At 49.2% G+C, this 17,201-nt stretch overlaps 1 protein-coding gene across 7 annotated transcripts in view; it reads right to left on the bottom strand.

Annotated features, from left to right (window-relative positions):
* Window positions 1-17,201, bottom strand: part of GPR107 (G protein-coupled receptor 107) — a 387,352-nt gene that overhangs the window by 231,019 nt on the left and 139,132 nt on the right. For all 7 annotated transcript variants that reach the window (XR_011268468.1, XR_011268470.1, XR_011268471.1 and 4 more), the window contains exons 8-10: window positions 3,905-4,015; window positions 1,030-1,163; window positions 316-391 (exon numbers count right to left, since the gene is read on the bottom strand). Coding sequence is in view for 1 of the 7 variants with exons in the window: in XM_069609259.1 (XP_069465360.1) it covers window positions 316-391; window positions 1,030-1,163; window positions 3,905-4,015 (321 nt within the window). In the remaining 6 variants the exon portion in view is untranslated. The remainder of the gene's footprint in view (window positions 1-315; window positions 392-1,029; window positions 1,164-3,904; window positions 4,016-17,201) is intronic.

The raw sequence follows: 17,201 nt of genomic DNA, 5'->3' as shown, positions 1-17,201 counted from the left end.
TATAGTTTGAATGCCACTACTATAGAGGGCAAGAAGTAACCTCACAGCAGCAGGTTCCCCTACCACATGGGAAAGGACGGACAGCCAGAGGGCACACCCATCCACAGCTCTCCAAAACATAGTGTGGAGTCAGCTGCAGGTTAAGGAATAAACTCCATACCCCAAACTCCCACCTGCCACGTCTCAACCTACCCAGCGAACCAGGTCTGTTGTGCAAGTAATGATCAGATAATCAGGCCACAAAGCTAAGGTCATGGCACCAGAGGTGCCACCCTATAGAGCAAGGCCATGCCAAGGTCAAAGACTCATACACACCGCATGGAATACTAAGGACAGTGATTTCGTGAAGGGGAGGGCAGCCATCAGCCAGTGGATCTTGAACACGTCATTCCTGGAAAGAAACGGGAGAGAGGAAAGAGGGCAGCGGGTCAGAAATGCTTACATCCATAAAAATATTAAAAAGGCAGATTCAGCATTCCCAGCACTTCCTTTAGAAGGCAATTAAGCGTCACTCAAAGCATCTACTTTGGGCAGGGCATGGTATAAAATGGCATGCATCTGTGCCCTGCCTATGGGTTTTAAGCAGATCACCACAGCAATATAAATCTGGCAGAATGCGTACATGCATTGGGTGTACCTGGTCACCAGCAAGGCTGACTGCAAGCATCACCACTGCCCAAGCACGTTCATTGTAACCATCGTCGAGGATTCATTCACAACTTAAACCAAGGTCGTAGTTCGAGGATTCCTCCAGGGCTTAAAGTAGCCTGGCTTACAAGCGTTTGCAGCTCTTCCCACATGAATTGAGTGCACCGTCAGCGTTACCGACAGTCTTCACATGAATCAGATGGAGGAGTGCATTAACCAAAGGTGATGGCTGCCAGAGCCTTGTACCTTAAATGAGCATTCCCAGAGATTTCCATAAAGTAGTGCATGGTTATCTAGTGGCAGCCTAAGCAGGTAGTCTGCACACAGGGGCTACCAGTATGTCTGCAAGTATTTTATACTGTTGAAAGGTTGATATCGTACCTGCGTGCACGAAGAATGTGAACCCACACAATGCCGGCGAGCAAGAAGAAGACCGCCATGGAGATGTAGAGTTTGGGTAGCGGGATCTCGCCTGCAGACAGGAAACTCTCGGGATTCTTCTCCACAATGATAATCTGTAAAATGAAGCACTTTTCAGACACTTGCAGTAGGGCGTAATCTTTGCCTTTACCTGGCTTCTAGAGACAACCACAAGAGCATTCTCTTCCCCTCGCAACTCATGTCTACCACCCAGAACTCACAAGTGTTAGGGCCTCGATCGTACCCTACTCAGGCAGGACACCCCAGCAATGGCCTCTCTCTCGTTAGGGCCTCGATAGTGCCCTACTCAGGCAGGACACCCCAGCAATGGCCTCTCTCTCGTTAGGGCCTCGATAGTACCCTACTCTGGCAGGACACCCCAGCAATGGCCTCTCTCGTAAGGGCCTCGATAGTACCCTACTCTGGCAGGACACCCCAGCAATGGCCTCTCTCTCGTTAGGGCCTCGATAGTACCCTACTCTGGCAGGACACCCCAGCAATGGCCTCTCTCTCGTTAGGGCCTCGATAGTACCCTACTCAGGCAGGACACCCCAGCCATGGCCTCTCTCGTTAGGGCCTCAATAGTACCCTACTCAGGCAAGACACTCCAGCAATGGCCTCTCTTGTTAGGACCTCGATAGTACCCTACTCAGGCAGGACACCCCAGCTTAAATCTTGCTCTGCCTACAAGTCAACTTGGAGCCAGCGGATGCTGCCTACGGGCCGAGCAGCAGAGACCCGCCCCAAAGGCACTAGCTAGAAGCAACTCAAACTTGCTATAGGCCTCAGAGCAGGCCAACCAATAGGCCATCTGCCCCAAACATGCCACACATCCAGCCCTCAGAGCGGGCACCCACCCCCCTGTCCGTGCTCTCATATGGCATCACCCCCAATTGCCACCTTAGGGGCCTCGTAGCTAGCACCCGCCCACCCCTCAGGACCGTCACCTACTCTAGGATTACAGAGCAGAGTCCAAAACTCTCAAGGGCTTCACAGAGCCCCAATCACATATCACACTATGGCAATTGCCTCCCTCTTACAGCCCTTTCACGAATAAAAGTGTCATACAGCCAGCTCCTGAACAAGACGCGTTCCAGCCGGCTCCCACACAGCGCTTACGGCCAACTTCCTTTATGTATGGCCTGTAGGTTCAGAATGATATGATATGGCATTTGTAACGCGCCTATACACAAGTGTTTCAAGGCGCGACGAGGCAGGGAGGGGGGGGGGGAACAAGGGGAGACCGACAATGATCCTACTAGGCCAGGTGTCATTCAGATCGCGCAAGTGCATGGTTAGGGGGGACGGGAAAAGTGCAAGGGGGAAAGTACAGGTTTAGTAATTAACAAGATAAATAATAAGGGCCAGCTGGTGGCAAGTGCAAGATAAGTGCAGACAAGTGCTGGGAAGGGGGGCTGTAGGGATACAGAGAGTCCCGCAGTGCAGGGGTTGCCAGGAAGGCAGTGCAGGGGAGAGTGGCTGGGCCAAGGACCGAGATTGGGGAGTGGCCCAGTTGCTGATTCAGTACAGTTTCAGTGATTTAGCAGGGGAGAGGGAGAGAGAAAGCAGAAGCAAAGAGGAAGGTTTTGAGGTGCTTCCGGAACCGGAGATGGTTCTCCTCAAGTTTCAGGGAGGCAGGAAGGCTGTTCCAGAGGGAGGCCCCTGCTGCGGAGAGAGATCTCCCCCCAACTCGTTGCTTGGAGAAGCGGCTGACCCTGAGGGAGTTGGAGGCGGAAGAGCGAAGTGCTCGAGAAGGAAGATATTTAGGAAGGGAGAGTTGAAGGTAATTTGGCCCCAGAAGGCCTTGTGGACAATGCAGAGGGTTTTGAACTTAATCCTCGCAGCCACAGGGAGCCAGTGTAGTGATTTCAGTCCTGGAGAGATACGCTCCCTGGGCTTGAGGCCAAGGACAAGTCTCGCAGTCCTGTTCTGGATGAGTTGCAGAGGGCGGAGAGTAGAGGCAGGCAGATTTAGATAGAGGCTGTTACAGTAGTCCAGCTTCGAGAGAACCAGGGCTCTGGAGACAGTGAGCTTCTGGGGGAAGGAGAGGAAAGGAAGGATACCTCTGAGGAGGTGCAGCTGGTAGTGTGACTTCTTAGAAACGTCAGAAATGTGAGGAGAGAAGGAGAGTGGAGTCGAAGATGACCCCGAGGTTTTTTGCCTTGCAGGTAGGAGCAGGAAGAGGGCCAAGAGAGGCCGGCCAGAGAGCTGCAGGGAAGGAGGGAGTGGGTGTGCCGGTGAGTAGAATCTCGGTCTTACTGGCATTAAGGCAGAGGTCGTTGGCGGCACACCATTCCTGGATAGCAGAAAGACAGTCAGAGATGAGGGACGGAGAAGAGGAGGCCGAGGGTAGCCTGAAAATGAGCTGGGCATCATCCGCATAGCACTGAAAGTTGGGGCAAGGAGCAGCGATGCGGTGGGCGAGAAGGGCCAGATACTGGTTGAACAGCCAGGGAGAGAGGTTAGAACCCTGGGGGACACCACAGGTAGAGAAAAAGATTTCAGACAGGAAAGACCCCAGTTGGACCTGGGAGGGTCGATTTGAGAGGAAAGAGGTCAGCCAAGCCAGAGCCTGACCAGTGATACCCAGGTTATCACGGAGACTGTTGAGCAGGATGGTATGGTTGACAGTATCAAAGGCAGAAGAGAGATCAAGCAAAATGAGAACACATGGAATGTTAGAGTCAAGGTTCGAGAGCAGGTCCTCACGGATGTTCAGGAGAGCGGTTTCCGTGCTTCTGGCAGCTCTGAAGCCAGACTGATGGTCATGAAGGCTACCAACAGATTCAGCACGGAGATTAAGCTGGGAGATGGCAAGTTGCTCCAGAATACTCACCTCGAGGCTGAAGAGTAGCTTATCCCCCATAGCAAGCTGTTCCTCTGTGCAGCTGTGGAAGTAGAGGCTGTAGAGACCCTCCTGCTCACCTGAGCTGACACTGAACGAGAACTGCACCAAAAAGAAGAAGAGTTATCAATGAGTAGTACTGCAACCTATCCCCCCCAGAAACATGACCAAAACATTGCTTAAGACAAGGTGCACAATTAGCATTTGCCACTAGCCATTGACGAGCAAGAAGAACAAATGACTTTCCTTTCGGTAATTTTCTTTCCAAAGGATGTTCCTGCCATGGATTCCTAATCCAAGATATCCCTAATCGCAGCGGAGCTGTTCACTGGAAACATCCTGTGCTGTGCGCATAATCATGCTGCGGCAGATCCTTTTTACACTTATAATTATAAAAAACAGTGTGTAAAATGATGAGTATGCATGGTCTAGATTACATCCATTCAACCTTGCAGTCAATGGGGTACATTAATATAAATGGTCAGTGGCAGCAGAGTCTTTACGCAAGGGCGAATGATTGTCATTACACAAATCGCAGGTGTTCTAGCCTCTCAAATCTTCAAGACTACAATTAAAACATCCAAAACCTGGCTCTCCAGAAAGTGCATGCGCGGTTCAAAAACAAACAAAAGTTACTTTTGTAATAGAAATAGAAACTCAGCAAAACCTGTACCCGTTATAATCCAGGTAGGTAAATGACTATGTAGCGCTTTATAAATGGTTCATCCAACATCTAGGCACTGTCATTATACCTCAGTCGATACTCAGTTTACAGACCTCTGAAGGAGGTTAGTCAATAGGATAACTCAGCTGAGCGCTCGTTGCTGCAATCTGTGTCTGATCTGGAGGTTGCTGGTTCGAATCCCGGCAAGGCCAACTCAGCCTTTCAACCTTTCGAGGTTGATAAAGGAGTACAGACTTCGGTTTGGTGATAAATATGTTCTATGTACAGGGCTTTGCCAAAAGTGCTATATAAATAACCATTTGATCATGAGATTAGGTATACAATTTAGCATGGAGTCCTTGCCTCTCTGCACTGTTGTATCATAACATTGGCATACCATTAGGTAGTTCGAGCTCCAAGAAATTAGCATTAAACGTCAAAAGACAATTCTGCTATCGAATCTCAAAACACAATACAATTCATTTTTGCTTTACTATGAAATTGGCTAGGTTTTTGTGTTTTCATCATTTAACTATATACAGGAGAGATTGTTAGAGAGAATTCTCTGAAATATGTTTATTCCCTCCACTTTAGAGACCCCCAGCAACTTTGCTGGATTTGGAGGACTTGATATTTTTTTTTTTACCTGGAGAGACCAAGACCCTTTTTCCCCCCACTCTCACATATTTTAATGTGATTTGAGCTTTGTATTTCTTTTGGTTATGGAGCCTGTCAAACTCCATAGGTATCATCTTTTACATTGTGTCACACAGCACCTTCAGTGCAGTGGCACAGGGAAGTCTTTTGGACTTCCCAAGGTTTAAATACTTTCTCTGGGATAAACTACTGTTTCCCAGAGCAGTAAAGTGAAATTGAATTTACTTACAACTAACTTTCTAGACACAGCACACACTATCTTACAGTAGGGTGCTGGAGGGGTTACCTAGTCTAGCTTCTCATATAACATTTTTATGTTACCCTTTCCTCACTGAACGGCTGGTGACAGTGGTTTTGTTTTAACTACCGTGGTTTGCATTTATCGCGGGCTGCCTTCGCAGCTGCAGTAAAGCACCGAAGGGGGCACATTTTTGTCAAAATTGCTCCGGTGTGCTTTTTTCGCCATTTCTTTGTGGAAAGGTACTTCGAGATTTACTCTGCGCGCCAAATCAGGTTTGGTCCCATTTGTCGCCTCGCCTTTGGCGTGATTCACGAGTGAAGCCCACCTCTGGCTCCAGGGTGTCTGGTATAGGCTACGCAGGAAGTGAGGGAGGTGCCCGAAACTCCCTGTGCGGAGTCTCCTAGGAGACCCAAATGCACTCTGTAGTGATTGGCCGGCTGACTGTCCGCTAGGTACAGCCACCCTGCTGGATGACAAGACAGCTAGGCTGGAATGAATGGGAGAGTACTGAAAAAAAGAAAAAAAAAAAAAGGCTTTTGGCTTGGAAGGCAGTCGACCACTGGACGAAGGAACCGAAGAAGAACTTGAAGAGGACGCCTGCTGCAACTCCTGGACCGTTGGTTTGCCCGGTGAAGCCCTGCTGCTGTGCTGAAACTCCAAATTCGTATCGACAGAAGCCCCTGCAAGATGACTTCTCCCCTTGAGTTGGTGGGACCAAATTAACTCCAAAGTAAGCCACCTGGACATCCTTCTCGGAGCAGGTTGAATTTCCACAGAGTTGCTGCTGGAAACCGTAGAGCCAGGGAGAGGAACACCAGATTGTGTGCGTTGCTTTTAAGCTGGCCTAGAGCTCCAGGAAGCAGGCATGACCAATCCTTTTACCAACTTAAAACAGTATTCTAAAAGCAAACCGCAAGATATTAATGTCCCCTCCCAATGCTTTTCGGCTGACTCACCAGTGTTGATTGGCGTGCCCGACTCATGGTATCCATCTGAAAATCTGTCAGTGGTTTTAGGAAGCACTCTCCACCTTTCAGATCCTCCTGCGACTCAGTTGAAAGCTTCTCCATCTCCCGCTGGTGAAACTGCTGTGTTTCCTGGCAACCTCGCCAGCATCTCCTCTGCTGCTGGTCGGCAAACGGTCCTTTTGCGGAACAAGCTTGGCTTCTCCTGGTCTCTCGCCACCTCTGGAGTAAACGCCCATTTCCTCCAGAGTTTTTGTTCGCATACGTCTGCTTCCTGCTGCGTTCGCGATCTGCATTCCTCTTCACTACGATCATGGAAAGAGATACCAATTTTAATTCTCCCGCAAAGCTGATTAGAGTTGCAACAACTAGTCTGCAAATTGCTGGTTCTTCTGCTCAACAACTTTCTCCTCCTCTTCTTCCCAGTACTAAAGGATCATTTGGAATTGAAGTCCAACGACTGGTTACTCCTTTTTGAGCCATTTTGTCTTGGGTTTTTGTTCACATTAAAACCAAAATGAGCAGATGTTATGTGAGCATCATAAGACATATGAAGTGGAAATGGTACATTGCTCAGATTGACAATATGCCATCAATACGTCAAAAGTTAGTTTCAAGGGTAGCAGAAGCATACCAGGTCTCTTCCATTGGAGTCATCACTTCCTCCCGATAGTTGTCCCCTGCCACATGATCCTGCCTCATAATACACCCCGAGGATCATGTAGAGGCTGCCTTTCCCTGACCATGTGGGAGATCACCGGGGAATCAGTGATGACTCATTTGGAGTCATCACAAAGTCCACTCGATCGTCCATGCATCCCCCAAAGTTCCCAGACGAGGAAATTCGCTGGAACAGAAACATTTGCACTTCCCGTTGACACTGGGCGAGAAGATCTCCTCCAGAACTTCCTGACCGAGCTCCCACTCCTGGGAGGCTGAGATCTGTCTGCTCAATGCATTCGCTGTGATGTTCTCCGGTCCGGCCAGATGAGCCACCATCAGGGAGACTGTTCTCCAGAGTCTAGAACTACAGTCTCATCGCTTCTCTGCACAGAGGCAAGGATCCTACCCCATCTCATTTGTTGAGGTAGTGGTGAGGGGTCAGAAATGCGAGTCGGCACATTGTGAGGTTTTCCCCAACAAATGCCATTTTATTAGAAGGTTGGATGAACGCCTAGCTAGCCCTACCCTGATGAGGATTTCCCCTAAAATAAACTAAAAGAAACACAAACTATCTGTCCCTCACACTTACACATATAACAAATTAACAAGGAAATGCATAGCAGTTCAAAACAAGGATCGAATTCACAATGTAACCACAGTCTCTTAACCTAGGCAAACTCCCCTTCCCCAGGTTTAAAAGTGATTCGTCTTCACAGTTCAAGAAAAGAAAATAAGGAAATCCTGGTTTGTAACAAAGTTCCAATAAAGTTTGATGCAATTTCAACTTGTCAACAGAAAGTTCCAACATAGATAATATAAGGCTCTTCTTCCTTAAACTGCTTCTCAGTTCCTCAACAGCAACAACAATTGTCTTGGTCAGGATGTTTTGCCACTCTGATAACTCAAAGAAATACAACTTCTCTGCAACAGCCTTGCACGGTTCTTTCTTGAGCATCAAAAACACATTTCTCTGTAAGGACCACCTTGTAGTACATCCACCTGGCCTACTTTCATGCCAAACCTACCATCTCCAAAGGCTTGCCATCCGGGTATACTCCATTGCCCGAACAGCATTTCACTACGACGGGTGCTTGTGGTCAAAGTCAACTGACAAGAGGTTTACAACAGCTTCACAGCATTCAACAAATTGCAGCTTCAAAACCTTCAACAACCTTTCTGGGAAAACAAGATTCACATTAATGCTCGTTAATATTCTTCTGCAAATGATGCTCCTCTCCTTCTGGCTATCTTTTCCCAGAAGGGGAGCCTTTTTGACACTCTCGTTGATCCTCTACACAAGTAACCAAAGACTGATGGGGATAGGGCCTCTACCTGCTTCTCCCTTGGTTTTAGCAATGTGCCATTATCCATGCTTGTTCCATATGTTGTACACAGTATAGACAACACTTTGTGTTTATGGCCCTTGCATTGCCCCCTTCTGCTGTTGGCAATATTGGGTAGATTGCATTTACCTTGGTTTCAGTTTCTCTTGGCTTAGGCAATGCTTATTAACATTAGCTCAAAGTCGCACCCTCAGGTGGCTGGGTTTTCCCACAAAAACACATTTAATGTTACAGTCATTTGCCTTTGATATAATGGGTTTATGCTGATTTTTCAGAATTAACTTGGGAATCACTTTTACTCACACCCGAGTGCTGCTTCTGCTGCTTTGAACTACTTTTGCTTCTACGCAAGCATTGCTCACTTGCCGAACGCCTCTGTTCCCCTCACAACTCACAGGACCTCGGTTGCTCTGACTCTTCACAAGCCGGCAAACTGCTTCGGTAAGTTTGCTGTTGCCCACACCACCTACACTTGGAGCTCCTCTTGCTCCCAAGGCCCTCTGGTGCACGACTGCCCGAGGGCCTCGGGTGCACGCCAGCCACAGGAGACAGCCTCTGGCAAACTTACTACTGTGCAGCCTCTGTACTTCAGTGGGGACCCTCTCAGGACAGTCAGCTGATATCTGCCAAGCAGTGGTCCCAGCGTCTTCCCTTTCCTCCAGCTTCTGCTTGGGTGTCCAGCACAAACAATGTGGCTTCTGCTTCTCACTTCTTCTCTTCTCCACCACCACTAACAACTCTATGTCCCGCACCCGAGGGGGGCCTTTTAAGCCTCCGTCCCCCTCAGGTTTGGGTAATCTGCATTAATGAACTGACCACTCCTGCAACTTTGTGCCTCTTCGGCCCTCTTCTTCGTCCCAGTACTTAGAGAATTATGGGACTTGAAGGCTCTAATGGAAAAATGTGGTTCTTATTTCTGATGTTTTACAATTTAACTTCAGTTAGTTCTTTATATAACATTCTTTAAAGGCACACCATAAGGATTAGTCATTTGCCTTGATTGAAAAGGGAAAGGCAATTCATTTACAGTGTTACTCATACATTTCCTTTCACTGTACCTTTGGATGTTAGAGGTCTTTGGTTTTACAGGGCTCTTGAATTTTAGAAGGATTTAGATATCTCCCAAGGCTTAGGAGTTTATGATTGGGTTCACCCCCATTTAAATGTGTATCTTGTGGAATAGCAAGATGGTCCTTACAACACGCCATTACATACGTTGGCATTGCAGAGACATCCTCCCTAGAGGAGGACAAATACTGTGTCTCATCCCACAGATTCCTCTCATTTCCCCCCCCTGCGCCTATTCTTCCAGGTGATCTTCCCGCAGAACACCGCCCCAAAGGTCCGGATCAGAAAGCAACCGTCTTTCCCTGGCCACCTCGGAGGAGACTTTAGGCAGGGAATTAGGGAGGAGTCTGCAGGACTCGTCAGGTAATGAATGGCCAGCCTGATCGCTCTCAGCTCCAGCAAGTTGATGTGCTCCCGAAAACTCCACAGAAAACCACATTCCTCTCACTGTCGGGTCTGACAAGTGAGCACCCCAACCGGTCAGAGATGAGTCTGTGACCACCGTCACCTGAGGCAAAGGCTACCAAAACTACACACCTTTCAGCAAATTGCGTCACCCAGCCCACCACGCTAGTTCCTGAGCCACTCAACTCGAGACCTCCAGAAAGTCCAACATGTGGCCCTAGAACTGTGACCACTGGCAACTAAGACGACACTGAAGGAATCTTATGCGCAGCCTTGCCTCCGGCACCACTAGGATGGAGGAGGCATGGGGCCCAGCAGGCATAGGAAGGCTGATGCTTGACATGTGGGTGACTGGAGGAAAGTGACCATCCAAAAAGTGTTTGCCACTCCATTCTCGGGCAGGAAAGCCCTGCTTAGGAGAGTGTCCAAGCCTGCCCCGATAAATCGGAGAAACTGGGACGGCAGAACCTGAGACTTTTTTGAAGTTCAGGGAAAAGCCCAGACTCTGCAAGAAAATACATGTACAGAGTAGATGTTCCAACACTATCTCCGGCAAGTGAGCTCGGACGAGCCAGTCGTCCAGATAGGGAAAAGACATGGATGCCCTCCTCCCGAGTTAAGCCGCACCCACTGCCAGCAGCCTAGTGAAAGGCCTGGGTGCTGACAAAACTGAAGGGCAGGACCCTGAATTGGCAATGTTGTTGGCCCACCACCAACCTCAGGTGCTTCCTGTGCTTCAGATGAAACAGTACATGGAAGTAGGCAGCCTTAAGATCAAGGTAAAGCAACTGGAAATACAGGGATTGCAGGATCTGGGCTACAGTGACCCTCTTGCACTCTTCCTTGCGAAGGAACAAGTACAGTAGTCCCAGATCCAGAATGAGGCACAAGCTTCTGTCCTTGGCACCAGACAATAGGTAGAGTACCACCCCCTACCTCATTCTGAGCATAGAACTAGATTTAAAGCATTCTTTGCCAGAAACAGATGGTCTTCCTCCAGAAGGATGGGGTCCGGAGAGAGGTGGCCAGTGGACCTTGGTCTGGTGGCCATTGGAGAAAAGGAAGGCAATATATGACCTGCAGGGCACAAACATCTGACATGGTCTCTGACCACTCTCTGCTGAACCAGTGCCAGGTGCTGGAGCCCATCACTGAGGTTTGGTGCCCTGGGGAGCTGAGGGGACAACGGTTGCCACAATGCCTCCTGGCTGCGAACCTCTGCCTCTCAGCAAGCATCTGCCTTGGCCCCTCCCTGGGGCAGGTTGTCCACAGCCCCTCTGGGCAAATGGAGGTAGGGAGTAAAAATCGCTGCCCGTGGTGAGGTGTGTTGGGCTGCTGGGACCACGAAGTAGATGACTGGACTTTCTGGAGGGAGTCATCAGGCTTCGCTCCAAATAAGTTATGTCCGTCAAAAGGCTCATCTAGCAGCCTTGACTGTACGTCGGCCGCAAAACTGGATGTCTTTAGCCATGAATAGTGCCTGACCACCGTGCTAGTGGCCATGGACCTGTCCACGCAGTCCACAGTGCATCTGCTACACTTCCTGCTTGCCGCCCGAGACCAGGGATAAAAACCCATCCCTCAAATCACCCTCTAGAACAGGGCTGCACAACTGATTTTGACAGGGCTGAAAGTACCTTACATGAAGGCTATAGTGAGCCGAAAAGTAAAAGTGGGCGGGACATGTCCGGAGGCTTTTTTAACCCCCAATTTGTATTAGACACATGGAAAAAGAATGTTTTTGAGGGGTAACGATTTTTATTGCATTTCAAACTTACATTTTGTACTACACTTCCATTGTTATCATTTATTTCGATTTAGTTATTGTATATCATCTGTTTAATTAAATTATATATATTTTATTGACCCTTGATTGGACATTCCGTTATTTTGGACTGCTAAAGTCTGCTGTTTGGGTTGCCCAAGAGGAGTATGGCCTTCGTTGAGTCAGGTTTCCTCAAATAAAAGCAAAGGATGTACATCTCCTAACTGTGCCTGTTTTAGCTTTATTATTGGGATCACTCTTGGAGTGCAACACTATGCCCCATGGCCCCCTAACCCCCAAGCAAACACTATGCCCCCTGTCCCTCACCCCCCCAAGCAAACACTATGCCCCCTGTCCCTCACCCCCAAGCAAACACTATGCCCCCTGTCCCTCACCCCCAAGCAAACACTATGCCCCCTGTCCCCCTAACCCCCAACCAAACACTATGCCCCAAACACACTCAAGCATGCACCCACATTGACCCAAACCCCCCACCCACCAACTCAGCACAAACACTCAAGCATGCACCCATACAGACCCAAACCCCCCAACTCAGCACACAAACTCTGAAGCATGCACCAATACATGCATCTCAACATACACAACACGAACATACAAAAACAAACATTCATGCACATCCGACACCCCCCCCTGACCCCCTCCATCTCAACATACACAGCACAAACATACAGCAGAACAGACCCGACACACAAACACACAGACACAGACCACTTACCGGAGACGTGCTGGAAGGCAGGTAAGCTGGAACGCTGGCGAGTTAAGTGGAATCGTACTACGGCTGGCGTGGCTAGCAAGTCTGAAATGTCTTCCGGCATCAAGCCTTACTGGCCACGCCAGCCGTCGTGCTGGCCCTCCATTGGTGCAGCACACATGCACTACGTGGCTCATAGGAGCGACGTGGTGCGTTTGTGCTGAGCCAATGAGGGCCAGTGTTTTGTCCGGCCCAGAAGACAACAAAGACTTTCCTAATAAGGGCGGCCGATGCTGCTTGCGGGCCGCCCTCCATTAGGACAGTCTTTGTGCCTCGCGGGACGGAAAAAAACAGCATGGCGGGCCGCAACTGGCCCACGGGCCGTATATTGTGCACCCATGCTCTAGAACGTGCTCCGACTCACCGGCTACAGCCGACCAGAAGCCAAAGGAACACTTCACAATGGCACATGATGCATTCACTGGTCGTAGCACTAGACTGCCTGATGCAAACACCTTCTTGCCCCACGTGTCCAGCCTTCTCCTTTCCCTGTCTGGTGGAAGGGACGGAAAATTACAGGTCTTCAGGCTCGCCTATACCACCAGACTTTCAAGTGATGCGTGGGGGAATAGTCAAGCTGGGTCCGAAGGTGCAGAACAGTGCTTCCTCGCCAGATCCCTGTCCACTGGGGCAGGTTTCTCCCACACTTCAACTTGGTGGTAGAAAAGTGTAGGAAGGGACACGGCATTTTTTTCTTTGGAGCATCGTCCAGAATGTCGCAGAGTTCATATTGCACTCAGGACCTGGACGGCGCCGAGTCCCCCAGGGTATCGGCCACCTTTGCCATCAGGTGCTGAAAAGCAGCCCAATGTTTTCCTGGTGTTGGCATGTCCAACTCCGGGAAAGTGTCCAGACAGCTGGCCCCTTGCAAGTCAGCTGCCGGGTCCAGCATGTCGCCAGTCCCATAGAAGTCCTCAGAGAAGTCACTCTCTTCCCTACAGCCCATGGGTTCCAACCCAAATGGGACCTGGTCATCTTACTCATCATAAAGGTCATACATTATTGACATAAGTCTCTGGGAAGTGGGACGTATTCCTGCTGAGCCGTGGTGTCCACAGCGCTAAAGAGGATGCGGCCTGAGCAGAGTGGTCTTGCTCTCTGTTTAGACCAGGCCTGAGCCTGTAGGCATGTGGGAGTGGTCACCTGAAGGTACCCTGCCTGTGGCAGATGATGCAGTAGGACACATCGGTGCCATGGCTGAAGCCAATGGCACCCCTGCCTGCACATCAGATGCCAGGGCTGAACCAGCAAGTGCCTTGATGAAGATGTCGAGATCTTCAGGTGATAACTATCATTCCTTCTTCGTGGAGAGTTGGAAAGGGTACCTGCGCCGACTGCTCTGGTGAACCCTTCGAGTAGTGGCTCTTTTTCTTCCGAGGAAGAAGAGTGCCGGTGAAAAGATTCACACGACCACAATCATGGGTGTCGTGGTCTTTGCCCAGACAGTACAAGCAAACGCAGTGCGGATCGGAGACAGACCACTGCCTACCGCAGCCCACGAATGGCTTGAAACCGTAGGTCTTCAACAGAGTTGGCATGGCAAATTACTTTAGAAAAGCTTGAAGAGCACATTCCAGATAAGCAAATAGAGTGCACACAAAAAAAGATACTGAGGTCGTGGGACGCGGGGCTACTACTTACATTGGCCGCAATAGATTTTCCATCGAAGGGCATGTAGAGGCATCAAACAGACCCGACGAGGAGCCTCGTGGCGTCCCCTGGCGGTGGAAAAATTTCCAGAGAACAGCTGTGCTGGGATATGGATATCAGATGAGGAATCTGTGGCAGGAAGGAATCCATTAGAAATGGTCTGCTGCGAGTATGTGTGGAACTCAGGCGGCAAGTTACTTTATGTCCGGCTAGTAGCTTGCACCTTGAAATGTTTATTCATGGCATGAGATCCCTCAACCAGCAAGGAACAAGAATGGTTGATTTACTGGGGCAGTGCAAAGAGGATTGAGACTGGTTTGCTGGACAAAAGGGGTCTCTGTTCAATAAAATATCTAGATTTAACACCACTACATACTTGGTGTTTAATAATGGTTTTTATTCTTGCGGAAAACACAAAGGTTGGTCAGATAAAGTAATTAAAAGACACTGAAGTTCGTATTACTGGGGAGAAGATTTCAGATCGGTTGTGGCAGTGTGTCTGTAGTCTAAACATGCATGATAACTAAATTAATTTCAGGTGTGGTACCTCCTCCTTGATTATCCATGGAAAGAAGCAGATATGCACATTATCGCCAAAAACAGGTCAATAAGCCCCTTCACAGGGTATGCAAGGAGCGGAATTGTGTGGGAGCACATTGCCTCACATGATGCCCTATGAATGAGACTAACCACCATATGCCCTGTGCGTATCAGTTCACCGCAGCAAATGTGGGCTGCAAAGTTGCCAATTTGCCATCACCATAGGGATTGTATATGTGCTATAAAAAAAGAACTGGTGCCTTCTAGAACACTGCTGTAACGTTTCGCTGTACTCGATCATGTTACGGAAAGGAGACAATACTGTATTAGTACGGGGAAGGGGCGTGGCTTAGTCCTCCCAGCCAATGAGGCTAGGAGCGGGGGCATTACCATACGGTAATCCCGCCATTCCAAGCCACCTCAGTGCTGGAGGAGGCAATCGGCAATCGACGGGGAGCCTCTTCCCCCTCCACTGCCTTTTAGAGACATTTCTGTCCGCCCACTCCTGCCCCACTTACCTTGTGCTGCCTGGTCCCTCGCCGGGAACATCAGGGTTCTCTGCGAGTCCCTGCAGAGGTGCGAATGGCCGCCATGGAAAGGAAAGGGAGAAGGGAGAAGGGAATACGGAAGCCATGTAAGCCATCTTTGTAATTTATTTTCTGTTGTCATTGGGACCCCTGTTCCCGCTTTCTCACTCTGGCCACCCTCCTTCGGCCCTCTTCCTTCGCCTTCCTGCGAGGCAAAAAACCTTGGTGGCATCTTCAACTCCCCTCTCTCCTCCCATCACAGACCTTGCTAAGGCCCATTACCAGCTGCACCTCCTCAGGGGTATTCTTCCTTTTCTCACTTTCCCCCAGAAGCTCACTGTCTCCAGAGCTCTGCTTCTCTCTAGGCTGGACTACTGCAACAGCCTCTTTTTTAATCTGCCTTCCTCTACTCTCCACGCTCTGAAACTAATCCAGAAGAGGACTGCAAGACTTATCCTTGGCCTCAAGCCCAGGAATCTTATCTCTCCACTGGCTCCTGGTGGCTGCAAGGATCAAGTTCAAGACCCTCTGCATCATCCACAAGGCTTTCCGGGACCGGGAACCACACTACATCCAACTCTCTTCCAACATAGCTTTCTTCTCGAACTCTTCACTCAGCTACCTCAACTCTCCAAAGGTCAGACACTTCTCCAGGCAGAGTGGGGGGTAGATCTCCCTACTCTGCAGGTGCCTCCATCTGGAATGGCCTCTGTGCCCCTCTCAAACTTGAGCCGGACTACCTGAGGTTCTGGAAGCAGCTCAATACCTCCCTTTACTCCTCTGCCTTCTCTCTCACCCCCTCCCTCCCTCACCTGCTGACCTACCCGTCTGCTGAGTCAACTGGTTGCTTGTGTTAGGGGAGTTTTCCTAAAGTCCTTCTGGCAGTAAGACTTTAGTAAACTAGCCCAGTGGTTTGTAGATCCCCAACTCTTAGTATCATTCTGTACTAGCTCAGGACATTGGTAGTGTGGCAGAGCAGTGAGGCTTATCGTAAGAGGGAGATGTGAGCTGTAGGCAAGTATGCTGAATCTTAGCTAGCCAGGCACAACAAAGAAGCACTTGCACGTATATATACATATATACACACGCACACACACACACACCCCACTTATACTTCAGACATTTACTATAGAACACGTAGGAATACTAGATGATACACTTTAACTGGCACTCAATTTTGTGTTAGTTTGCGGTTACATTTGTAGCAACGTTAGAAAGGGAAACAACAAGGTGATCATATAATTGGTTATTTCATACAGTAGTGCATTTACTCTGCAAACACATAGAAAAGTCACTTAAAGGGAGGGAAATAAGTGGTTAGTACAACATGAGCTTAATCCAAGGTTGTAGAGACGATTTCTTCGCCTGGCAAGTCTTTAAAGTCCAAAAACACCACCCTGGCTAGAGGCAGTTTGGAGAGGGCTTGAAGTCTTGACAAACGGCGAATTATGAAGAGTTCCTGTGGATTTCTTCCAGTGTCTAAAGTTATTGAAGCAGCAAGTTAGCAACTAACAAAACAGACCTAAAAACGGACTCTAGAAGGTGACACAAGCGGCGGCTTGGGTCAGAGGTAATATGGGGGTTAGTGACTTCTTGGAAACAGGTAAGCAATACCTTTTTCCCCACAGTACCTTTGTTTTAGAGAAAGTGTGTTGGCTTCTCTGCGATGTGGCAGCTCTGGACCCAACCTCTGGATTCCTTGGTCTGATGACGAAAGTCATGACAATTGACGGCATCCCTCAGCATCAGTCTCGAGGGATGACCTGTAGCACGACTTTCAGCAACTTCTTGGTTCACTGTGGTTTTTGGTGCCTTTTCAGCAGCACCAACAAAGAACATGGATCGCCCGGTCAATCATCTTCGCTTCCTGCAGTCCCACACTCTGGTGAGAGTGTCTAGGCGAGTAGGATCGGATCTCTGGAGTGTCCTTACGGGTTCAGCACACATTTGGACAGATTCGGCCTTTTCACGATGCACAAGAAATGGGCAGGTCTACTGGTATTGGGGTTCTGCAGCTGTGGAAGCTCC

This window comes from Ambystoma mexicanum, chromosome 8, assembly GCF_040938575.1.
Source record: "Ambystoma mexicanum isolate Mex_15411 chromosome 8, UKY_AmexF1_1, whole genome shotgun sequence".
Lineage (NCBI taxonomy): Eukaryota > Metazoa > Chordata > Amphibia > Caudata > Ambystomatidae > Ambystoma > Ambystoma mexicanum.
This window is presented reverse-complemented; position numbering and strand designations above follow the sequence as displayed.